Below are 24,137 nucleotides of genomic sequence, written 5' to 3' on the forward strand. Positions count from 1 at the left end.
TAGGTTCAGTTGCAGATTCTCCTAAACTTTGGAATTCCTATAGTCCTAAAAGATATTCGACTCCCCTTCTCTCTCAATCTATCTCTATCTAACTCCTGTTACTGATTAGGCTGTGGTGGAAGTAAACATGGTGGGAGGTAGGGTTTCAGATCGACTTTAGCAGTGAAAGAGACATGTAGTCATACAGTCAAAGAAACATGGCCTTCAATGGAAATAAAGCAGTTTTAAATACAGCTCCAAATAATTGCCCTACCCATAACACCTACCTACATGTCTAACAACAATTGTATATCACAAAATAAAATAAAGACATTGGTATTAATCTTGGGTAAGCTAATTATTGCTGCCTTAAACTCCTAAGATCAGCCTTATCCCCACCTGCTCTAGAGGTGCCCATGGTTCAGGAACCGGCGGTTACGGTTCGGAACCGCCGGTTCCGCGAGGGTGTTTCGCGGTTACGGTTCCGGTTTCAAAATCGCCGGTTTCGGTTTCGGTTCCGAACCGTCGGTTTTTTGCAGTTCCGGTCTGAAACCATCCGGAACCGACGGTTGCGGCACAGTTTGGGTTCGAAATTTTTTGAACCTGAACCGAACCACGATTCAAAAATTGACAGTTTCGGTTCGAGTAAATTCTCACGGTTTCGGTTCGGAAGGTTACAGTTTCGGTTTTAACCGCCGGATCGGTAAACCTTGGGCAGGTCTAACCCGCTCAAGTGTGAGTTGATCACATTATACAATTGGACATACCTCTCTTTCTCCAATTTAGTTTATGAAGAAACTCCACATGTTAAGAGTGAAATGATGAAGGATCCAAGAATTAGTTTATATCCAGAAAACCTTTAAGATATAGTATCATTGTTCACACTATTTAAGGAATCGGGGAATCAATAAAGACAAAAGATATAAAAAAAAGATAGGGTCATAAATACTAGTAGTACAATTAATAATATTTGACAATGTACCTATATATGCACCAATAATATGGCAATAGGCATCGCTTTCTTTAGTTAAAATCCCAGCCGGCCAAGGCTGACATTAAATTGTACAGCATATATGATCTAAACACTCTACAGGAACATTAGAATTTTGCAAAAAATATATGATCTGCACATGTAAATTTAGAGATGTATCAAACAACGGACGGATTACCTATGTTGTTGGCAAATCTGGTGCCTAAACATCGTACCACCAGCCATCGATGATCCGTTGTTAATACAATCTACGGATAATCCATTGGACATTAACGAATACTAGTTGTACGTTGCCAATTTGCGCTTTTCCAAGAAAAATAAAAAACAAATATATCCACCGTTTACAGAGCTCATATCAGATATTTTGCCTCCCAACAAAAAGGTTTCGAGAATCAACAGCCTTAAAATTACATGAGAGAGAAATCTTGCGAATATCATCAGAAAACAATATGTAAGTTATTGAAAAGAATTAGGTTTTCTTATGATGGCCAAATTTGTAACTAGCTAATCTATTTAACTTGTAATTAAGCGTAACAGTAAACTATAATTAACAAGATATTTCATACAGCAAATTGAGCCCACCATCCCTTACCTAGTCTCGTACATCATACTTTAGCCACGCTCTTGCCCTAACAACCACAAAAGTTGCACTACCACTTCTCTCTATCTATTGCTCTAATGAGTATGCATTCTCCACTTGACACCCAAAACAAGTAGCCAATTTCGCAACAATGTTACCATCGGGAGATAACCCTCTAATCAAAAAGCCTCCTTTTCAGCTTCACGATCAAATTCAAAACCCTATAATCGATGAATCCCCATTTTTCTCCACCTTCCCCTCCCCATTCTTCGATGAACACCAACTCATCTTCCCGGACTTCCACTCCAATTCCAATTCCAATTCCAAACCCCCCCTGCCATCATCAGATCATCACCCCCCAAAACCTAAACAGAAGCAAGCAGTCCCGAGGAAGAGGACCGGAAAGAAAGACCGGCACAGCAAGATTTGCACTGCGAAAGGGATCCGAGACAGGAGAATGAGGCTCTCCCTTCAAGTCGCGAGGAAATTCTTCGATCTCCAAGACATGCTGGGCTACGACAAAGCGAGCAAAACCATCGAGTGGCTTTTCAGCAAATCCAACAAGGCGATGAAGGACCTCACCAACACCAAGGATGGTAAGTTCGCGTCGGAATCCGGGGAGAACTGCTCGAACAATGCAAAGGCGAAAGCGCAGTGCAGAACAGAGGAGAAGGTGATGGTAAAGCGGGTCGAATCGAGCCCTAATCAGAATGTTTTAGACAAATTAGGGTCTTCGAGCAGCAGTCCTCCATTAGATCGAGAAAGGGTTTGTGTAGCGGACGATGTCGGAACAATCGAGAAGCTTCTGGGGAATTCCACTTCTGATCATTACAACTGCTCTACTTTCATGGGATTTCTTGGAAACTGGGACCTGCTTGAGCAATGATCAGATCACAGACTAAATTAAGCAGGTAATTATCCCACCTCAATTTATTCACCCACCACCCCACATTTTCTACTATTTATTGGATATGTACCTATTAAAAAATATTTATGGCTCAATTTGACTGTTTGTAAATTAAATCCCTTGAAAAGCATGTAATAATCTTCTAGTACTGCTTATTGTACTAATTATCTTAATAATAATCGAATTATTCCAGTATCAATCATCAACTCAGCATCTTGTTATATCTATCTAACTGCTAATTTTTAGTAATACTAATGTGAGAGCATACTTAACACAATGTGTGTGTCTTGAAATGGCTGTGGAATCGGAAATTAATCTACTCTTTTGTGTGTGTTTTATCTGAGTGTTTAAGTCATCATGTGTTTGTTTAGATTGTAGGAATAAGAATATGATTCTGATAATAAACTTGGAAGCTAGCTAGTACTTAAATTAAATTCAATATGCGTGACGACATCAAGCTCAAAATCACAATGTGGCCAAAGTAAGTAAATACTAGCTTATACTTTTTGAAGGCATAAATTTCAAGCTATTACCTCATATGGTTTATAAGGTGGTAGTTTTCAAAAATCAAAAGAATGTTAGACGGATCATGAAATCTTGCGATAATATTGTGGTGGAACATAAATTTAAGTAATAACAAACTTATAATGAACTTCATATTTCCAAATTATGCATGATGATGTCATTGTGTTTAAATCTCAGAATTTCCTATAATGAACTGCAAATAAAGTTGTAATGAACTCCACATTATTTTATAATGATGTGTTTGGCGTTTAGCGTTTAAAACTAATTTGGTACATAATACAACCCTACATGCATATATAAACTCTTGAAAATTTAGTACCTTGGGGCTGGGAAGCATGATATATGAATCCTTTTCATCTTCAAAGATGGATTTTCAAAACTACCTTAATTTGCTTCTAGTGCTAGCTTTCCTGTAAATTAAATCAGTTTGCTAATTTGGTATTTATATACTGGTATATAGTGACATTGTTGTGTTGTATACATAAATAACTGGCAATAAAGTTCAGTTATTCAGATGAGCAACCGGAATTCACGGATCGTAAAAGCTATATACTGTATAATGCATGTAAGTAATTAAATACTATGACTATTTGTGGTAGACAAGGGATTTATCATACATTTCATTAATGGTCTGCCAATTTAGGGGAGTACTTAACCTTTAACCAATTAACCTAGGCTATATCCATCCACGCCCTTATTGAAGACCACAGAGAGATGATAAGTTCACTTTGTCATATGTATGTCACTATCAGTATGTACAGTTCTGTATAGTCCATATAGATAATGCTCCAATTAAGGTTCAATCAAATTTACTATATTAAAAGCTTCTATTTATATTTCAGAAGTGCGTCGCAACCTCCGTTATTTTTTCCGAAAAAAAGCCCTCACTAAATATTACTCCTACGTACTACTACATAAGTTTAGTGCTTTAGCCTTTAGTTGTGTACTTATTTCAGTATGTACTACTATCATTAAAATTGTTGAAAAGACTGTCATCGACTCATATGTTGGTTAGTGTGGTTTCCTAAATTAATTTATTAACGAATAGTAACCAAAATAATTACTCCATATTTGCTTGTCACCGAGTTAAGTGCAATCTATTCTACTACTATATGTTATCTTGTGTGGTTTGTATCATAACTCATATATATAACCGTCATTCATATTGATCGAATTCACCTAAATCACATCTATGCATATACTTAATTAATTAATAATAATAGTTATAATAATAATAATAACTAAATTTACCAAGCGCTATATTTTAAACATTTAAATCTAGCCATAAATAAGAAACTTTACTAGTCGGTAGATTTTAACATGAATGCAAGATTTTACTTAATTATGTAAATAAATTGAAGCTAGGGAGTCGGCCCAAAACAGGCGTTTGAAAGATTTTGTTCATCAATAGCAGAATTTAAAGTTTCAACTACATATGTATTTCTGATATTCAATGAGATTTATATCCATTTATTATATTGGCTTACCACACTCCTGATCAAAATTCATGTCTTAGGTGTGTCTATACTATGTTCTTTTTATCCAAGAATTTAAATATACATATATAAATACCCAATCCACTCTACAAATCTTGACTCCAAACAGAGGTGCTGAAAATGACCTTTGATGTATTGGGGTTATCGACTATATTCACAAAAGTTTTGGAAATGTTCAAATATATATAATAAATAAATGCAGACAAAATAATGCATGGTACATGGGATAAAACGAGGAATGAAGATTCTACAATAGTATCCGACAGTTCTGTGCTGCAATCATTTTGCATACATACATACACACACATATATATATATCTACGCATCAAAAATGAAACCTAGCTTATAAAAATGAAAAGTTAATTCGATTTCAGCATCTTATAACATAGCTGCACTTAGCAAGAATTAAATACTCCACGATACTTTGCCTATCTAGCTAATCATGCTTTTAATTGTAAGAGAGAGTTTTGTCGAATAAAATCACATAAACGTACGATGGACTGCATCAATATATAATTATGGTTTATCGGTCCTTTTCAATTGGACTGGAAAATCCAACCCTACTTCCCAATCCCATAAATCTTTGGATGGAAAAAGTTGAATCATTGAAATTACTTTTGTATTTTTCTGCTGCGGCAATTAATGTAGTCGACCACAACTTGGCATGTAATTAACATTTAACATAAATAGAAATAAAAATAAAGATTTATATTCAGATTCACCTTAAAATTGATATTAAATGGTGTTCAATGCTGAAAGTAGTGGGGCACCAATTAAGATGATGGGAAGAGGGGACAGTAGTTATTTGGATAATAAGGAGTGTGTTAATGCAGTCAGTCATTATTATCTTTAAAATTTTCATTTTCATCTAGAGAGTCTTATACAATTGTCCTTTCAGATTAACAAAAAGGATCATAGTTGGATTATTGTATTGAACGATTTTGTGGGTTCCGAGTCTCGGATTTAGATGGTTCTGTTTTTAGTTGCCTCTTTTTGGTACTTTATTTGGTGGAGGGAGATGTATTGGTCGTGGTTTTGTCGTTTACTTCTTGACCATTTGTCCATCTTGTTAATTTAGATAGCGTGTATTGGTGATCTGTTGTTCGTTTTTTAGTTTTATTGAACTTCGTACTTTTGATGCTCACTATCTTTAGTGGTTAGAGCCTTTTTATCCAATTAAAAAGTTAGAAAATTACTAATTCGATCTTCAACTCTTCACCCAAGTTAGCACACATAAAACTAAAATATATATACAAGATTTACCTTAACCATTAATTGATATATAGGAATATGAATACTATATATAATTATAAATTAACTCGAAGCCCTAAGCTTAAAATACCAAATTAAACTAGAATTCTTGAATGACGTATGCAAGTGTTTATATATAAACAAAACATGTCTCAAAGGAAAAAAAAAAATTTAACTGACCAGCCATAGAATAATGATCCAAATAAATAACATTGAAAAAAAATACAGTACCTTTTGAATTAGGAAGATGAATATTGAATCATTCACAACTTCATAGGGTGGTCTCCAACTGAATGCAAATCGTGAAAAGTTTTTATCCCTGTGAATATAGCAGAAAATGTAAAGATATTGGCAGATAAATTGGGAAGTAGAAATCCTCATATCCTGCGATTTTGTCAAACACACAGAGCAAAAGCATGCGCATGGGAGAAAAAGAGGGCCCTAAACTGAAACAAGAATAATTTTACTAAATTTGTCTGTTTATGTAAGCTGTTTAAAGTGGAATCTATGTCCAATAATAGCTATCAAAAATCAAGATTATAAAATCAGCCTAAAGATTTTTGCACACACATATATACATGTGTAGCTATATCAGCCATATTTTTGTGTACTTGATCATCATACCAAAAAAAGTAGATGGGCCACAATTATGCAGCTACTAGCAATTACTACTATATCCTTGGAGAGAGAAAAGATTTAGCTGAAAAAGTAATTAAAAGCCTATAACTTACTACTAGAATAAAGTAAATCTTCTACTTTAAAAATGGCATATGATATACTAATGCAGTAGTTGATGTGTAGGGTTGCGTGGTGAGGGAGAAATGTTAGGTGGCTAAGACTACGCTTCAAATTTCATGTATATCCATGTGATAGCACCTATGTTTTGAAAAAGGGGTGCATTTTCTGTTTTGTAAGAATTTAAGGAAATATCTTTATTTTTATTGATTAGGAGTACATGCTTTTGGTAATTTTGCTATGTACATCAGCCATGATTAATTTCCTGGAGGGTCCTTTTTCCTTAATTGTGATAGTGAACTACTCCCTCCGTTTCATAGTAATAGAGTCATTTTGCCATTTTAGTACGTTCCATAGTAATAGAGTCATTGCCCTTTTTAGTAAAAGTCAACACATTTTTCCACACCTAATTTATTCTCTCTTACTTTATTCTCTCTTCATCTCTCTCACTTTCTCATTTTTCACTTTATTCTCTCTTTACTTAACTTACCTAACACAATTTATCTTAATCTCTGTGCCGAAAAGAAACATCTCCATTAATATGGAACAGAGGGAGTACATAGTAGTACTAGTACTTGTTGCAAATCTAGTGCATAGGAAATTAGGAATAAGTTCTGTAGAATTCTAGTAGGAGTATTGTATCTAAGATAAAGATAATGAATAACTACTATACCTAACTTTGCCGTTTGCACGTCTACGATCCCTAATTCAAAATATCATTTGTTGTCCATCATTGTACATTTTTGGTCCTCTTTACATATTTTTCAATGATTTTAGATATAAATACCCCATGCCATAGAGGTCATTTGTGTACTTTTCTTTACTCACTCATTTTGTCTCTTACTTTTTCCGCTGGCAAAATGAGTAGGATAAAGAACAGTATATGAATGTTCTTCATGGGGTATTTAAATCTGAAAAAAGGTGTAAAATGACAAAAAAAAAAGTACAAATATTAAAGTGGATAAACCGCAAATCATATCATTTCAAAGTTCAAATACGCAGCAAACGATAAAGTCCAGAAACCATTTTAATAATTCACTCTTTAAAGTGTCTAGAATATAGAAGTGCAAGTAATATTTTGAGGTATAAGTGTAAACCACAAAAGCAAAATTTGGAATTTAATAGGCAGTCCTAAATGATGTCCAAAATAGAGTAGGACTTTGATCTATAAGCAACGAAATTTAAGATTCAAATCACATAACTTCATCTTTCACGACACAAGGAATAACTATCTACGGATTATATTATAATTCAAAGTTTTGGATAATTACCATCACTACCTAGCTTCATACTCTGCCGGTAGCCTATTGTGTTTTTTCAGTTTTGACACTTCACTTTTTATTCTTTTTTCCTTTTTCTAATTTCATATTTCATACACTTTTCTTTTGTTTTCCACTTCATTTTACAGTCTCAATAACTTGTAATTACATATTTCGGATCATACACTTTGAAGTCCTTAAAAGTTCCAAAAACGAAGATATATAACTGCGAATTCGGGCTCAATGCAATTTATAACGTACAAAAATACAAAGAAAGAGTGGTTTAAAGGTCAAAGAAACTTAGGCTCATTGGTGATACACAATATTTACAAATTGGGATTGCAAATTAGCAAATGGCGAGTTACTAATATTACACAATATTTACAAACTGGGATTGCAAATTAGCAAATGGCGAGTTACTGATATACCAGTGGTTACAGGCGAGATAGTTGTTTATCACCTTAGGATCTCATGGATTTTCGAGATGGGGCAGAATGACGAGCCCATGACGATGGCTTGACTCCTCCAGCTAACAGCTTGATGCAGTGGTGGCATTTATTTTTCTCCTTGTAGCTTCTAGCTCTAACCGTCTTTTCTCAGAGGCAGAAGAAGATGATCCAGAAAATATCGAGGCTGCTTGAATTAGCGCCCTCTTGTCTTTTCTATTCTTCTCAAACTTTTTAGCAAATTTAATACGCTTAGCAGATGCTGCATCCTCTTCTGAGCTTGGGAGAAGTCTTAACCCAAATCCTGATTTCCTAGCGCTAGCTTCTTCTTCAGCTACCCTTTTCTTCTGATTCCTATGCGTCACCCGCAGCGATTTGTTCAGTGCATAATCATCTAAATGCCTGGAGTCTGATATTCGCAGCAGGTGTACCAATACAGGCTCAGCTTCTTTCTTCTTCTTCATATCTCCTTCCTGATGTTCAAGCCGCTTAAAAGGATCCGCAAGTTTACTCTTATCTAAAAATAAAATGTAAAGATTAGTTTAAGGGGAACAAAATAAAAATCCAGGTGTATTTGTTTGTATACATATGCAACACTCACCATCATCTACAGGGAGTGCCAAGGTCTCAGCATCTTCGGCATCATATTCCTCAACCTTTTGTCTGGCTCCACTCATAATCACATAAGCGCAATTTTGTGGATCAGTTTGAATAACAATCTCATGTTTGCAGCAAGGTGCCTTCATACTAAAGCTCCATATCTGCAGAAAAAAGAAGGTATTTGTAACCAGCTGAGCTGATAATTTTATGAATGAGTTCAGTATCCAGTTCGAGGCAAACAAAATACCTTCGTAGAGTAGTAATTCCCCACTTGCTTTTTCTCTGAATTGAACCTTACACCCTTTGCAATCATAGACTCACAGCCACCACACCAAATATTATAAGGCATCTCAAACCTGTGAAAATTAAGGCAAATGATAAACATGTATTCAAATCTCAAAATATAAAGATGGCATTAGCTTATGGAGTATAAATCAGTATTATCTTCACAAACGCCTGGTGCTCCTTCAGCAAGTAATTATAATCATTTATTGAATTGTTTTACAAACAGTCATGATAACTATTAACACTACAGCCAAATTATTCCTCATCACAGGAATTTGAAGGAAACCATGCCTTTTGTTTGTGAATACTAGACTACATATTGGGATTACACTTGTACTCCAAAACTCAAAATATCCTCCCTATTACCAGAATTGCAGTCAGAAATCATGAAGAAAAATAATCAGATATGGAGTATCAAAAAGTCATTATTATTGCTCAAAATATCCATGAATATATATATATAAGTTGAAAACATGTTCTTTGGAGAAGCAATGATAGCAGCATATAACCTGGTGTCCATTGTCCAAAAGACTTATTGTCATATTACTGAATCAAACTGGACTGGGCATTCGACCACAACTTACATTACTATCATATAATGTCAAAGCCATATCTAGTCCTAATCTTAACATCACTTCCCTCTGTCAGTAAAGCACCCTGAATCCAATAAACATGCTTTTCACATTTGACAGTCAAGGGGTTTAACAGAGGTTCACTAAATATAATCTAGCATGGTTCAGTACCTTATAATCAAGATGCCTTGATCTATTTTTCTTGCTCTCTCCCTCAGAGCATGCTGACCATTGAACTTGTTTAACCCACCCTGCAAACAAATGCAACAAAAGATTATTAGCATATAAATAAACACAATCCTTGTAAAAATGCAAGTGAGGAAGTTAAAGCAGAAACACACCTTCTTCGGCTCCCATTCTGGTGGGTAGTAATAGTTATCTGCCCGAGCTGCTGCAAGCGTCGACTGCAGGAACCGAAATATACTATTAATAACTCGAAAAACAAACTTTTCATTACAATAAAAAAGCGTGAAGCATCAATTAAGAAATTTTTACAATACATTGATTAAACCTAAAATGTGAAGAAGCCCCTCCCTTTATACAATACTACTCCTTATAAACTGTTGTACCCAAGGGGAAAACAAAAAATCACCTTCCTATGAATATACGAACAATTGAATTTTAAAGCTCGGAAAAATACGTTGATGTCGAAGACCTAACTAGAATCACTGTACAAGAAATTAAGAACTGCAGCTGATGCCGCATGATAAATACAGTCTTCCAATCAACCAAACAAGCTCAATTTCGCATAGAACAATCAAATACGTTCCCGATTCCCGTAAAATGCTGTTGTTAAACTCATGAGTCGATCACAAAACAGTTTCAAAGCCTAAACCCTCAAAAATCATATGTGAGAAAAGCAACAGAGAGAGTATTCCATACCATATTGCGATTTGGTTGTCTTGCGCAATGAATTTGATGATTACGGCCAAGCCTTTAAAATTGTGAATCAAGGATTTTTCCTCTCCTATAACTTTTTACTACAGGTAAATTCGGTTTACGGCGTCGTTTTATAATTTTGGACTTTGCGCGTTTTGGCGCCAGGCCCATTGGGCCTTCAATTTTTAAATAATATTCAAAAGCCCAACCCACTCCTATTTTATGATGTTATTGAAATTTAAAATGATGCGTTATTTGTGTTTTATGAATAAAGTATACTTTTAAGTTTTAAATATAACATCTCACACCCATGACCCATTTGATATTATCTCAAAAAATTTTGACAAGTTTGATTCGATTTTTAAAATTAATGAGTTAATAACGATGAATGACATCAACAATTAGGTTGTAAGAATTATCCACCTCATAATTGAGGTGGAAAAGTAGGCAAAAATTACTATTATTAAGAATTTTAGGGGGCCCATGACATACGCACAAACGTAATCGCGAACTTTTCATGATTTTTTCTTATGATTGTACAATATAATTATGATCCAAAGAATAAAGATGATCTAGAGGGATTGTGTGTGTGTGTGAGTGAGAGAGATATGACCATCAATATTCATGTTGTTATTCTTCTTCGTCAAACTTCACCTTCACCTTTTTCTTTTTCTTCCAATAATGATAATGATTTTTCTTCACCTTTCTCAAACTGTTCATCCATTTATTGCTCTATGAAATATGTCAATGATACTTGTCGGCACATAAAATCTTAGTGTTATAAAATTAGGTGCATACCTATCTTATGAAATACTGTACATTTTATGCACTTAATCATTTTATGAAATAATTCAGCTTAATATACAAATCGTGACATTATTTTCTCTGGCCTTGGATAATTGGATTCTCGTTTCCTAATTTATTTAATGGGATTTGACCGAGAGCCTAGCTATGGAAGCAATTTTTTAATTTATTTCCTCACAAAAAGTGAATTTGACTTCCATATATACTCCCTACTTTCAAGATATGAATAGTAACATTGAATTCTAAAACATAATTAATCAAAGAGAATATAATTAAGGAGTTGACAATAACATAATGACCATTTTTCAACTTTCTTGAATTCTAAGCAACATTTATTGAAAACTGCCCCACCTCCACCCCCCCCCCCCCCCCCCCTAATTCTCTCTAATGCCTCATTAAACTCCATTATTAACTAGCTTAATTCTCACATGTAAGCAAGTACAAAAAACCTATAAATTCCCACCCTATTCTCCATAAGATTCAAGCTGTCAACCGTTGAAAATTTCCCATTCCCACTATACAAAATTTGCCCTCATTATTCTCCTTATTCCATTGCTCCATGCTTCCTCTTCAAACCCTTCTCCTCCTTCACCAACTAAACTCTCCACATTATTATGATTATGAAAATCCATCTCCTTCTATACTCCCTTTGCTTCTCCCTCTTCCTCTTCTTGGTTCTCTCTCATGAATTCCACCACCTCGAGAGGCCCATGCCGGCGCCCGGATCACTCTCTCATCGCAGAGCACTAGCTAGCCACAAATTTGATTTCACTCCATTCCTCAAACGCCACCCGCGGGAAGGACCACCCCCGGCCGGTGACGGAGGCAAAATCGACCCACGTTATGGGGTCGAGAAGCGATTGGTACCAACCGGTCCCAACCCGTTGCACCATTAGTTAGCTCGAGCTTGAAGATATTCGGTATGGTTACACTGTTAGTGTGATATGTTACCAAATTAATTCTTGGTAATCACAAAATATACTTGAATTATTTTGAATTATCGTCGAAGTGTTGTACATTTGTATGATGATGAGAAATAAGCTTAGAATTCAAAGTTTACATAAGATACATTTTGATATTTCTTTTAGTTTCGTTAGAATATGGGGTCGATACACATTGTAAGGCATATATTTGGAATTTGATGAATAAAGTTTTATGGGCATTTTAACCGCCGTTATGTATGTAAGTATGTAACGGTGAATGAAATTTTAATTAATGGGGTGTTTTCTTAATTTAGATAGCTCATGAATATTGGTTTAATTAATTTTGTTTGGTCAAAATATTTAGGAGCACATACTACAATTAATAGTACTAATATTCATATTGGCGTGTGTAACGCACGTGATGAGCTGGCTAATTAGACGTGTATTCGGTTGGCCCTTAAAAATCTTTTTTGAAAGAAGTCCATTTTAATCTAGTTCACATAATATCATTACTAAATCCTAAACTTTAGATTTTTTTTTTTTACTTTTTTCATATAAGGATGAAACAAGCTAGGAAGCAGGAAGGGTATTGTTATAATTTTATTATATAACTGATCTAAGTAAAAGAAATTGTTCTTACAGATGATAAAAATGTACAACTATAATGAGGACATACAAAAAAGAGCTTTCGTAAAGAATATATATATACTCCATTAAACAAAAATAAATTCATTCTTCTTGATTATTATTTGCTGTAGCAGTATTAGCACGGCTTCTCAGCTCTTCAAAAGCCTTCATGCTCTCTGCATCGAACCCTCCCGCAAACTGAAACAATTATTCGAAAGGTCATGAGCTCGAATTCCTTATTTTCCGACTATTTTTATTTTTCACCAGCATTTAAAAATGTGTATACCTGATGCACTCTGAAAGCAAACCGGACACCTTGTAGGAGTAAGAATTCCTTGTTAGGTTCCTTCTCCGGTTCATTCATTGCATCGAGCTCTGTTGCAACGCGCTTCATGTATTTTCGCGCTAGTTGAACAGACGAAAGCTTGATCTACATACATAAATGTTAATTTGTGTCATTTATCATGAAAAGCATGATAATGAACTTGAATTTATAACTGATGGTTGCATGTTTAAGCCCTATTTTGATTCTGTTTTGGGATGTTACTTACCTTGCCTACTACTCCAGAATCAAGAAGCCACTCCACTGGAATGCCAAATTCTTTATACCGGGAAACGGCCATGTCTCGTGTTCGTAGCAAGGCATAGACACCATTCTCCACTCTGTGAGAGACGAAAGTTACAAAAACTCAGCAATATAAGTTTGAAAGGCTAATGTTTTTTCTAGAGTTGCGTCGACCATTTGAACTGATTTGAGTAATCCAATTATCCGAGAGTGTCTTGCTAGAGAGAACTTACTTTTCGAGCAACTTATACATCTTCTTCAGAGCAGCATCACAAGGGAGATTCTCATCATCAGTGAATGTTCTAACGAGGCTCTCCAGTTTCCTGAGGTCCTGATACTCGAATGCTGCCTCTCTTAATGCGTCTGCTTTCCCCTCTGGCCAGTCGAAGTGCTTGAGGACTGCGCGCTCATCAACCTAGCACAGATGCGAGCACAAAAGATTCATTAACAACATCTTTTCTAATAATACACGACTCATGTACTTGTAACATGATCGATTACAACTATCATCAAAGAGAAATAATTTCCGAGCACACTCCATTTATGATTTCCCGATTATGAACAGAGCAATTTACCAAGAAGGAGAGCTCCTCGTCTAGCCAGTTTACGAATGCCAGCAAATCATCTACGTTTGTAAAAGAAGCTGCTCTGACTTCAGAAGCCAATGACTGGACAAATTCACCTTGGGTTTCCACATCAGCTTTCACCTGTTTGCAAGAGTTCGAGATTTGTTGCATTGTTAGTTTTGACAAAGGTTGAGTGATATTACTACTGAAAGAAAGAAAATGGAGTTTTAGTATACAGCTAGCAGGAAGGATGATCTGTTCTCAATCTCCCCAATCATGTTGCTTCTTGCTTCAGAGGTGTTTGATGATGTAGAGATCAAGGCGTTTGTATTCTTCGCCTCCCGTTTCATCAATGACTGGTAGAACTCGACAAGTTCAGGAGCCCGGTGAACTTTATCACCACCTGCACCCCCTCGGGTAAGACTTCCCGGTGGAGGCGGAGGGCGAGGAGGCCCACCTGGTGGAGGTGGAGGCAGAGGTGCACCCGGAGGGGGAGGTGGTGGAGGCGGCCCTCCTGGCACTCGGCTTGGAGCACTCGTGTTAGTGTCGCCCGAAGTACCTCCTGACGCCTTGGGGGGTGGTCGAGGAGTCCTTGGAGCGCGTTTCTCAATCTCTACAAGGTGCATTTTGCTGATTATTGGAGAATCGGTTTTGCTCTCACCGGACGGGTCATTTGCGCTTGCAGAGATAATAGGTTTCTCTTTTATAAGAGCAAGCTTTGGGGGCAGAGAAACAGATTTACCATCCACCCTCAAAGGGTCACCAAATTTCACAGCTCTTGCTTGCTGAGCTTTCTCCTTGATATGTTTCTCTCTCTCCAATGCGAGCTTATGCCGGTCTTTGTATGCAGGATACTTCTCATCAAGAACGCCTTCGACTGATTTGGACATCAAATGGAAAGATGACGCTACATTGTTGAGTGAATCACCAGGAGGCAATTTTGGAGTTTCAGGGGAATTGAACTCATCATTCTCTCCAGTTCCAAAGCTAGTGATGGCAATGCCATCTCCTGCATTTCTTAGCATCAGAGCTTCTAGGGGGCCTCTAGGTTTCCTGGCTGGTGATCCTCCTGCAAAAGATCGAGCAGGAGAGGAGAGCACGCTTGAGTCGTCTCTCTTTCCCCACCTCTTCAGCTTCTGCATCAAACTAGGCTTCTTGCTAAGACTGCTGAATCTGCTCGTGGAACTATCAACAGACATATTATCAAAATCCTCACTGTCAACAGAGGTATTGTCGAAGTTGCTCTCCATATCCGTGTCCCCTCCTCCACGCTCTGATCCTGCATACTCCAACATGAGCTGTTTAGCCTTCTCTTGGGATCTTGGGCTCAAACTTTTACTAAGATCGCGAGCTGACACTTTCCCGGAGGGCGTTTGGTAGTTGCGCAGCTCAAACCTTAGGCACGCGTTCACCCAACGAAGATACACAAGCTCTTCAACTTCACTGAATCTGTTCATTTGAAGCCCTTCGACTTGCTTGACGAGATCCTCGTTTGCATGCTTCATTTCATTGACCTCTTCTCTCACCTTGGCAACCATTTCTGTCTGAAACAGCACAAAACTAGATCATATCAAGAATCTTCCAGCAAAATATGCTTGTACAAATATGCAGTGTGAAAAAAAAAATTACCTCAGTAATGTTCGAAAGAGTTCTAACTTGGGATTCAGCAGAATCCAGCTTAACTATCAGTTCCCTCTTTTCATACTGCAGCTCTTTGTTCTTCCTCTTAAGCTCCATCACCTCAACCTCCAACTCCTTGACGGCTTTAAGCTTCTTGTCGAGTTCTGCACTTTGCTGCTCTTTGCTTTGAAGCCCACTAACTTGCTGCTTCAGCAACAAGAGTTGGCCTTTTGTCTGGTTGGCTTCAAGCTGAATCTGCTTCTGCAGTTCCTTTATCTTCCTCCTCGCAGTATCAAGCTCTTTCCGAGCAGCGACTCCCTGCGACAGCTCCTCTTGGAGTTTCTTCCTCTCAGCCTGCAAAGAGTTTATGGTTATGTTGAGCATGTCAATCTCCACTGTCTTGATCTTAAGCTGTTTCTGCAGCTCAGCAATGCTCGACTCTTGCTCCTTGAGTCCGTAGTACTCTAGCAGCTCCCCTTCGAGCTTCACCTCCCTCTCTTCCAACTCTTTAACCAAATCACGCAGTCTCTCCAGCTCGCTTGCATTATTCGCCATCTCACTCTCGTAAACCCTGTCTTTCTCTGCTTTGAGATTGGCGGCCGTGTCATACTTATCAGTAGGCAATGGAAAATCAATCTCCCCAGACAAAAGGCTATCAAATTCTGGCAAATACTCATCCTCAAAATCAGGAGGGCTGCTTAGAGCAGGATTTATGATGCTGTTGATCAACTTCACCTCTTCTTTATCCTCTTCCTCTTCACCCTACAAAGTTTCAAACATCTTACAAAAATGTCAAATTCACATCAACAAATCCATGAAATCAATCACATGTAGATATATATGTATCTGTAACCACCTCTTTGAAATCCCTATCTGAATACACAGCATGCTCCTTCTCTTCCTCCCCTTCATTCCATGCTTCATCATTTTCTACTGCTCAAAGCAACCAAATTTCAAAGTGAATGACACAAATTAAGCATGCAAAATCACAACAAGCCTACACAAATGAAGCTGCTTTTGATTCATTACAATACAATAAGCATACCTTTGGGTTTTTTCGAATTACCCGGTGGCCTCGAGTTCTTGTTACCAGCCTGCTTAACTGCAATTGCTGCAATAGCAGCAACAACAAAGCCTAACCTGACAATCATGTAGGTATTGTTGATGGAAAATACTGTGTTTTCCACTCATAGAATAATAAAAACAGTGCCTCAAGAAGGCTTTCCCTCATCTCCCTCCAACCCCATATCTCATGCTTCAATCCAATAATCCATACAATCACAAGGAATAAGTTTTCTTCTTTCCTAGGATGTCAAATGATAGTACAAGATATTATTTTTATTACTCAAGAGCATTATCTTCACAGAAAATGAGAAAAACTTGCTTGCAAACAAAGTTTCTGATAAATAGAAATATTCAACACAGTCTGTGGAGTAGAAGCTACAGGAGCCACCAATTTTCGAGTGGCCAATTGGCAGTTATCCTCCAAGAGGATTGCAATTCTACAAACAGGTGGTGGGTCTGACTCGCTAACCAGCAAATAACTGGAAAAAAATAAAAAAAGAAAAAAAAAAGGGTGACATTTGATATAGATTTATGGACTGAAAATGGCAACAGTAAATGAAAGATGTAAACTTGACAAGAATTAACCGACTTGTATTAATGTTGCTTCAGCTTCTTTGAGAAATCGTGGTTAGTGCAACTAAATATGAAGTTTTTGGTCCAATTTCATGTTTGTATTTTTGCAATAACTTTTTTTCATTAGATTATACAGAAATATGTTAAAATAGCATATGGTTGGAAAACTAAAAAGAGAGGAGGTAAATTTGAGTATTTGTGAAGGCTGAGAAAAGGTCGAATTGGGTGCATATGGATGGATAGAATTAGTTATCCATAACAAAAGTAGATTAGACCAAAGATCTGCGTATATTATTGGATATGCTTTTTGGCTGCATTTGTGATTATTTCATGACAAATTGAGTGCTATATAAAGCTGGCGCTCACACTAAAATCCGACCAAAATTTAATTCGTTTCTAGTGGACCCCACAATAAGCATGTGAATAAATAGAGTGGCCCATTGGGTCGACTCGAGATTAGACTGTGAGGCCGTTAAGTTATATAGTTGGGCCTTTGGCCCTACGGTTACATGGAATGTTTTTTTTATTTTTCAAAGAAATTTCAAACCGAACCAGATTATGTAGATTAATAATCCTAGGGAAGTAGAGTGATCGATAATCTACATCCTTAAAACCAACAACACGTATTTATTATGAAAAGATCAAAGATTCAACGGAAGTGTAGTAATTGGAAATCTATATCATAAATACATTTTATCCATGAGAACTGAAGCAAAAGAAATCGCTAATTCAATCCCTACATTGTGTGAGACACGGAGAAAATTATCTAACATTTCAAAACTGATTTAATAGTACTCTATTATTTTGTACTACACACATTTTTTTGTTTTTATTTATATTAGTATTAATTATATTTAGAATATATATATTGATGGTTCGAAATAAAAAAAATAGTAAATGGCACTATCAGGGTGGAAACATTGATTTAATCCAATTTCGGCAACATGATTTATTTATTCTTTAGAAGCTTTAATGAATGGCAGGACAATAACGAATTTATGAAAGCGGATTCCGAATTTGAGTCCTCTTAGTTTGTCTTGACTCAGTAAACTTTTGGGTGTTGATAAAAACATAGTTATGTACAACCCCATGACCCGTTGTGTTCGTAAACACACATTAGCTGCAGCCAAATCTCTAATTCAAACAAAACACACTAATTGCCAAATTCGTTCGTGCGTTGTGTCATGTTTTATCTGCGACAACGTTGTTGTTACCGTTACACAAGCTCTTGGCATCAAAATCTGATACTATTAATTTGAATTAAAATTACTCTAGTTAGGCAGCGGCAGATGCCTTTCTACAATGCAAAATCCATCGACAAAATTCACGCAACTAATCAACCTACAATATATTCCTTGAAGCTATACATCATTTCCAAAAACGACAAAATACGTGGATTACAAAGTGATGATCACAATCAATTGATAAGTAGCACAGCTTCCTATAAATAGTATAGTTTCCAAATTGTATCAGATACATACACACATACATTGCAATAATATGGAGTTCAGTTGCAAGGATTTCAAGGTGGGGAAGTGCGAGGGCGAGAAGCAGATCGACGGAGAGACTCTGCCGCTCGTGCTGCAGCCTCCGAGCGAGGCCAAGAGCGACGTCAAGTCGTTGCTGGAGGCCTTGGATAGGAACAAGGAGTGGTTCGACCAGATGATCACCAAGAACAGCGCTGTTCTCTTGAGGGGATTCGACGTTCAGAATGCCGTGGAGTTCAACGACATCATCGAGACCTTCGGCTGGGAGGACATCCGGTACGTGGGGCCCGCTCCTCGCACCCACATCCACAAGAGGGTCTGGACAGCCAATGAAGGCCCCCTCTCCGAGTTCATTTACTACCACCACGAGATGGTCCTTGTAAGTATTCCATCCACGACTAGTCTTGTTTTTCTATTTTGGTCCGTCTCACAAAACTTAGTGTCTTTTCATTTTTACATTAAAATCCGTATTTTCTACTATTAAGACTATTGATAGTGAACGAAGGTGGTAGTAATATCACTAATATCTAACATTTATTATGTCCTTCCAGATAAAGGAATTCCCAAAGAAGGTGATACTATTCTGTGAAGTACCATCACCGGAAGGCGGTGAGACGCCTTTCGTACCGAGTTTCCGGGTGACGGAGCGGATGGTGCAGGAGTTTCCGGAGATGGTGGAGGAGCTGGAGAAGAAGGGGCTGAGGTACACCTTCACAGCTCTGAGCAATGACAACACGGGGTCGATGAGGGGTCGCGGTTGGCAGGATGCCTTTGCCACCACGGACCCTGCTGAAGCCGAGAGAAGGTAATGTCTCCCTTACCTAACATATTTTTGCTATCTAGTATTTGTTTGAATGATCTGAAGGTTGCGTTGCGTGTTCAGGGCGAGGGCACTGGGGATGGACGTGGAGTGGCTGGCGAATGGCGGGGTGAAGACGATACTGGGGCCGAGGTGCTTGACGAGGGTTTTTGAGGGCAGGAAGGGGAGGAGGATGTGGTTCAACACGGTTGTCGGGATGCATGGGAAGGACCTCAGCTCCGCCACCATGGCCGACGGCTCTGAGATACCGGCCGATGTGGTCAAGAGATGTGGGGAGATTATAGAAGAGGAGAGCATCCAGTTCAAGTGGCAAAAGGGTGATGTCCTATTCCTGGATAATTATGCTACACTTCATGGTAGAAGGCCTGCACTTCCACCTAGAAAGGTTTTGGTTGCTACTTGCAAATAAGATCCCAATCACCCCAAAATAAGATGCTCTTCATTACCAAAAATAAAGCCCTCTCCTCTCATCACAGGGCATATATACATGGGCATCTACTGTTACTCTTATATTTAACTACATCGATTGTATCATTCCTATCAATTACTATAAAATAAATTTTTTCTTCTGAATGATTGATTCGTTCACGATAAAAGTACATACTGATCAACCATTTAACACTGAGGAGAAAATACTTCAATTCTTCATTACCTTGCAGTATAAATACATCTCCTATAAACGAAATATATATCAGCAACTAGCACCACCTCTACTCGTAGCCTCTTCAACTTCATGTCGATGAAAATAGGAAGGATTTAACAAAAGAGGAAGATCAACGACTCTATCCCTTCACCCTAAGTTTAACACTAAAAATCACAATCACAATACAAAGACATTACACAAAAGTTTATACGCTGATCACGGTCACTAGGAAGCTGGACTCTGCATGCTGCGCCCACGCCCCCTATTTGCATATCCATAACCTCCTCCTCCTCCTCTTCCATAGAAAGACCCACGATAACGACCACCACCACGATATTGTCCCCGGCCTCCTCTACCAACTCGATACCTTGAATATTCTCCAAATGTCTGCACACAGCAATAAAATCACTAAGAGCCTATCGCATAAACCAAAAAACTAGAAGATAGATAATCAGGGTTTGGACATATATATATACCTCTGTGTCTAACTTTATTTGCTCCGAGTATCTTGTCCTTCCACGATTAGGATCATTATTCAGGGCATTGGAAGAAAGGGAGTCAAAGAAGTCATCCTTATTGTAAATAGGCTGCAGCAAACAGAAACATAATTCAGCATTAGCACGAAATCTTTTACAAATTGCTGGGAATCAAGTTGAGCATTGACTAAAATTGACCTTGACCTCAACATTAGGAAATTCAACATCATCCTCATACTCTAGATCTTCCTCATCACTGCCATCACCGTGTCCTTTATCCTTTGATTGCGACCTATTACCTTTTCCCAGATGGCCCCAAACTTCGTCCTTCTTGAATTTCTCATTCATTGCCATAAAATCAAAATCTTCAGTAAATTTCATAACTGGCCGCTGGTTCTGCAAGGAAGTAAAATGCTCTATTATGAAATTGTATAACATTTACAAAGGAACCAGTAACTGAGCATAAAACAAATTGATGTATGTATGTGATTGTAAATACACATGCAAACAGAGATCTTACCCCAGATCCTCTTCCGCCACGCCCTCTGTAATTGTTACGCGCATAATACGGGCCTCCATTTGGCTAAGGGAAATCAAGAAGATACAATATTAGCTCCTAAAGTCCAGTAGTATCAGATATTCATATCAATTTAATTGTTCATAAATCAATAACAGGATAAGAGTATCCAAGTTAAAAAACATTATGATCTACTACCCAACACCAATCGACTCTCCAATTATTTTTAATTCAGTTCCAAACTCATCTTTCTACTACTACAATTTAACTAGGTTTTAAATATGGAATTCCAATTGAATTGCAATTTCTATACATATTTCTCATACTTTGCTCAAAACTAAAAAGTTAGGAGAACATACTAAATGAGATGTATAGGAAAAAGAAGATAACCAACCTTGTGTGCACGAGCATTTGGTGGCAATGGTAATATAGGTGGTTGAGATTCCGCTGCTCCAGGAGCTGATGATTCAGCCACAGGCTTTGATGACACTTGAACTACTTCCACATCCTTATGTGTTGTTTGTAAAGATTGAGGTGCAGGAGCAGCAGATGATCCAGATTGTAACAGATGCCCTGGGGTTATCAAAGAAGGTGGTGGAGTCTGAATTCGACCGAAACCAGATGGCCCAGCATTAGATGTTACAGGCTGAGATATGGTCTGCTCAGTTACAGCTGCTGGGACAGGTATTGCGCTCTTGCTAGTAGCGGAAGTTGTTCCTGCATTGTCAGGAGCAGAAAATGGAGCCAATGATGGCAAGCTAGAGCTCAGCATTGAGGTAGAGATGGCAGAAACAGGAGCCTTGTTTGGCAACAGATTGGCCATTGTTTCAGATGCTAAAGAAACAGGTTGCAAAGGGGGCAGATTTAAAGACAAAGTTGATGCAGGCAAACTGCTAGAGGGAAAACTAGAAGAGCTTGTACTGTTAGGAATAAACGAAGAATGGTGATCGGGCACCGTAGAACTGGGCAGGCTAGATGCAGCTGTTGGTAAAGATGAATTGAAAGCAGGAAATTGCATCTGTTGCATAGACGGAGTAATTGACATGCCAAGAGGCGGCCGAAGCAAGGACTGTTGCGATAGTTGTGGAAGGACATTAGGTGTGCCATAGAATCCCTGCCAATACATTGGCATAGGTAAGCCACTACCATTTGCATTAGGTGGAGTTGGGCCCCAAGAATTCAAGTTCCCTCCAGGTTGATATAAAGGCAGGCCACTTTGGAAATTTGACCCAGGGAGTCCCATTGGTGTAGAATGGAGACCAAGATCTGCTAAAGACCCATTAGGACCTGTAGGCAAGCTTGTAGGTGGGGCTGTCGGACGTAGATATTGCGACTGCATCAGAACTCAGACTAATTAGAGTAAATTCTTTCATGCATCATATCATGAAATACATTGCAGTACTACGTGCCTGAATGATTGCAGGATCACTGTTAATAGGTGGTGTAGTCTGAACTGGAGGGGAAGCTTTGACCTGCAAATCCTGTGGAAATAGACAAGTAAAAACTTAGGTCTGGAATGAATTGAATGAGGAAATGCAATACCCACATACAGCAAAAGTAATGGATAAGGAAATAAACCAAAAATGAGTCTACTGACAAAATGTGCCAAATTAAAGGTTGATACAATATAACAGCCTGAGATGAAATTATGAGATGAAGGTACCTTAATATCAGTTCCTCTAAACAGTATGTATTCATAAATTTTGTCGCTAGGAGGGACTTGAGGTCCATCCTTTTTCCGTCCTTCTGTTCCAAATGATCTCACTGCAACAATATAAATAAAGATAATCAATGAATTATTTAATCCAATATGAAAATCAAAGACCAAGGAACAAGTTCGAGTACACTACTATTCTCATACACGGGCATGTAAATGAAGCCTAACATAAATTACTATGAGATGAACGAATCAATCAAAATCGATAAATCACATTCAACAAGAAAGAAGCAAGAGCAGCTTTGTCAGTTGAAACGCCACCCTAACTATCAATAAAAAGTTGAGGATTTTCAAGTTGAAACATAAAGCATCCTTGATTTCTAACAAGTACCTTAAAATACATAATTTTATAAAAGCAGAAGACAAACTCCTGCTACTTAGTTATATATGCACAACAAATGAAAGGTTAGACAGTGAGTGCATCAAAAGTAGTTATATATGCACAACAAATGAAAGGTTAGACAGTTAGTGCATCAAAAGTGTATCCACAAGTATTCATCATTTGACGATATGGAATACTCATCATAAGCAATGATTAGAGATTTCACAAGCTGAATTGCGATAAACATCTATCGACTTCGGACACATCTGACAAAAGCAGTCTCTCTTTCAAGGATAAAAATGGTAATGCTGACAATTGACAAATGCGGTGAAATTTGAAAACCATATGCCACTCAATATCTGGCACACGGAACGTAAAAATTCCGAAAGTTAAACAAGCGAACAATACAGCTATTGAAAGGATGAATAAAAATGGTGATCAAACCAAATCCAAATTAGCGGCAAATGAAAATTTGAGAAACGCATAAAATAAAAAAGTTGGACGATTTCTGCAAATTAAAAAATAGGCTCTCACCGTTGCGTAGGCCGATGCTGGACTCCTCAGTGTTGATGTTGTACAGTATACCTTCGTATCTGATCTCACTCTTCGAAGTCAAACTAATCAAGCTGCCGATGTACGAATCCGCCGATGCTCCGCCGACGCCAGATCTACCGCTCGACGCCGCGGTTGGAGCCTCCGCCATCTTCCAATTCTTCTGCTGATTCTCTAAATATTGCCGGTTATTTATGCCAAAAATGAACAATCATTCCCGCATATATGCAAATTTCTTTCTAGATAGACAATTTCCTTCCATCGTTTTTTTTTTTCTATTAATAAGTTAGGGTTTTCAGGATTTTAATCGCAATGGATATACATTTATAAATTGTATAACCACATTAAATAGGGA

General features: G+C 37.6%; 4 protein-coding genes and 1 pseudogene across 6 annotated transcripts; 2 read left to right on the top strand and 3 right to left on the bottom strand.

Annotated features, from left to right (window-relative positions):
* The first annotated feature begins 1,601 nt into the window (after positions 1–1,601).
* Positions 1,602–2,663, top strand: LOC125199133 (transcription factor CYCLOIDEA-like). The gene has a single exon (XM_048097266.2). The coding sequence runs from the start codon at positions 1,702–1,704 to the stop codon at positions 2,434–2,436; it is 735 nt and encodes a 244-aa protein (XP_047953223.2). The 5' UTR covers positions 1,602–1,701; the 3' UTR covers positions 2,437–2,663.
* Positions 2,664–7,927: 5,264 nt separating this feature from the next.
* On the bottom strand, positions 7,928–10,599 carry LOC125196479 (uncharacterized; annotated as a pseudogene). The gene is made up of 6 exons (XR_016128662.1): positions 10,509–10,599; positions 9,968–10,030; positions 9,798–9,877; positions 9,017–9,125; positions 8,771–8,930; positions 7,928–8,686 (listed from the first exon to the last, which is right to left on the bottom strand). The product of XR_016128662.1 is annotated as an uncharacterized LOC125196479 (transcript).
* Positions 10,600–12,819: 2,220 nt separating this feature from the next.
* Positions 12,820–17,139, bottom strand: LOC125195929 (protein CHUP1, chloroplastic-like). The gene is made up of 9 exons (XM_048094218.2): positions 16,656–17,139; positions 16,467–16,543; positions 15,620–16,372; positions 14,227–15,534; positions 14,000–14,131; positions 13,658–13,839; positions 13,411–13,522; positions 13,146–13,289; positions 12,820–13,057 (listed from the first exon to the last, which is right to left on the bottom strand). Exons 1-9 carry the CDS (start codon positions 16,759–16,761, stop codon positions 12,962–12,964), a joined length of 2,910 nt encoding a protein of 969 aa, XP_047950175.1. The 5' UTR covers positions 16,762–17,139; the 3' UTR covers positions 12,820–12,961.
* Positions 17,140–18,582: 1,443 nt separating this feature from the next.
* LOC125195931 (clavaminate synthase-like protein At3g21360) lies at positions 18,583–20,128 on the top strand. Its single transcript, XM_048094219.2, has 3 exons — positions 18,583–19,114; positions 19,287–19,540; positions 19,619–20,128. The coding sequence occupies exons 1-3, from the start codon at positions 18,749–18,751 to the stop codon at positions 19,962–19,964; spliced, it is 966 nt and encodes a 321-aa protein (XP_047950176.1). The 5' UTR covers positions 18,583–18,748; the 3' UTR covers positions 19,965–20,128.
* A 49-nt stretch (positions 20,129–20,177) lies between these two features.
* LOC125194719 (protein decapping 5-like) lies at positions 20,178–24,100 on the bottom strand. Of its 2 annotated transcripts, none has more exons than XM_048092954.2 (8): positions 23,765–24,100; positions 22,855–22,955; positions 22,601–22,672; positions 21,586–22,524; positions 21,195–21,257; positions 20,873–21,070; positions 20,675–20,785; positions 20,178–20,585 (listed from the first exon to the last, which is right to left on the bottom strand). In XM_048092954.2, the coding sequence occupies exons 1-8, from the start codon at positions 23,931–23,933 to the stop codon at positions 20,424–20,426; spliced, it is 1,815 nt and encodes a 604-aa protein (XP_047948911.2). In that variant the 5' UTR covers positions 23,934–24,100; the 3' UTR covers positions 20,178–20,423. The 2 variants fall into 2 exon arrangements, with proteins under 2 accessions (XP_047948911.2, XP_088913377.1); XM_089057251.1 differs by having other exon boundaries at positions 20,879–21,070; positions 23,765–24,099.
* Positions 24,101–24,137: the final 37 nt, after the last annotated feature.

This window comes from Salvia hispanica, chromosome 4, assembly GCF_029641045.1.
Source record: "Salvia hispanica isolate PSC_SH4W2 chromosome 4, Shi_PSC_v1, whole genome shotgun sequence".
Classification (NCBI taxonomy): Eukaryota; Viridiplantae; Streptophyta; class Magnoliopsida; order Lamiales; family Lamiaceae; genus Salvia; species Salvia hispanica.

Excerpts from the sequence above, each read along its gene's own strand:
- LOC125194719 (XM_048092954.2), bottom strand. The coding sequence starts at position 23,933 with ATGGCGGAGGCTCCAACCGCGGCGTCGAGCGGTAGATCTGGCGTCGGC. Across the intron at positions 22,525-22,600 it reads GTGATCCTGCAATCATTCAG|TCGCAATATCTACGTCCGAC; the intron begins GCACGTAGTACT and ends GTTCTGATGCAG. Across the intron at positions 20,786-20,872 it reads TTCCTAATGTTGAGGTCAAG|CCTATTTACAATAAGGATGA; the intron begins GTCAATTTTAGT and ends TGTTTGCTGCAG.
- LOC125199133 (XM_048097266.2), top strand. The coding sequence starts at position 1,702 with ATGTTACCATCGGGAGATAACCCTCTAATCAAAAAGCCTCCTTTTCAG.
- LOC125195929 (XM_048094218.2), bottom strand. The coding sequence starts at position 16,761 with ATGATTGTCAGGTTAGGCTTTGTTGTTGCTGCTATTGCAGCAATTGCA. Across the intron at positions 14,132-14,226 it reads GATCATCCTTCCTGCTAGCT|GTGAAAGCTGATGTGGAAAC; the intron begins GTATACTAAAAC and ends TCTTGCAAACAG. Across the intron at positions 13,290-13,410 it reads ATTCTGGAGTAGTAGGCAAG|ATCAAGCTTTCGTCTGTTCA; the intron begins GTAAGTAACATC and ends TTATGTATGTAG.
- LOC125195931 (XM_048094219.2), top strand. The coding sequence starts at position 18,749 with ATGGAGTTCAGTTGCAAGGATTTCAAGGTGGGGAAGTGCGAGGGCGAG. Across the intron at positions 19,115-19,286 it reads ACCACCACGAGATGGTCCTT|ATAAAGGAATTCCCAAAGAA; the intron begins GTAAGTATTCCA and ends ATGTCCTTCCAG. Across the intron at positions 19,541-19,618 it reads CCTGCTGAAGCCGAGAGAAG|GGCGAGGGCACTGGGGATGG; the intron begins GTAATGTCTCCC and ends TTGCGTGTTCAG.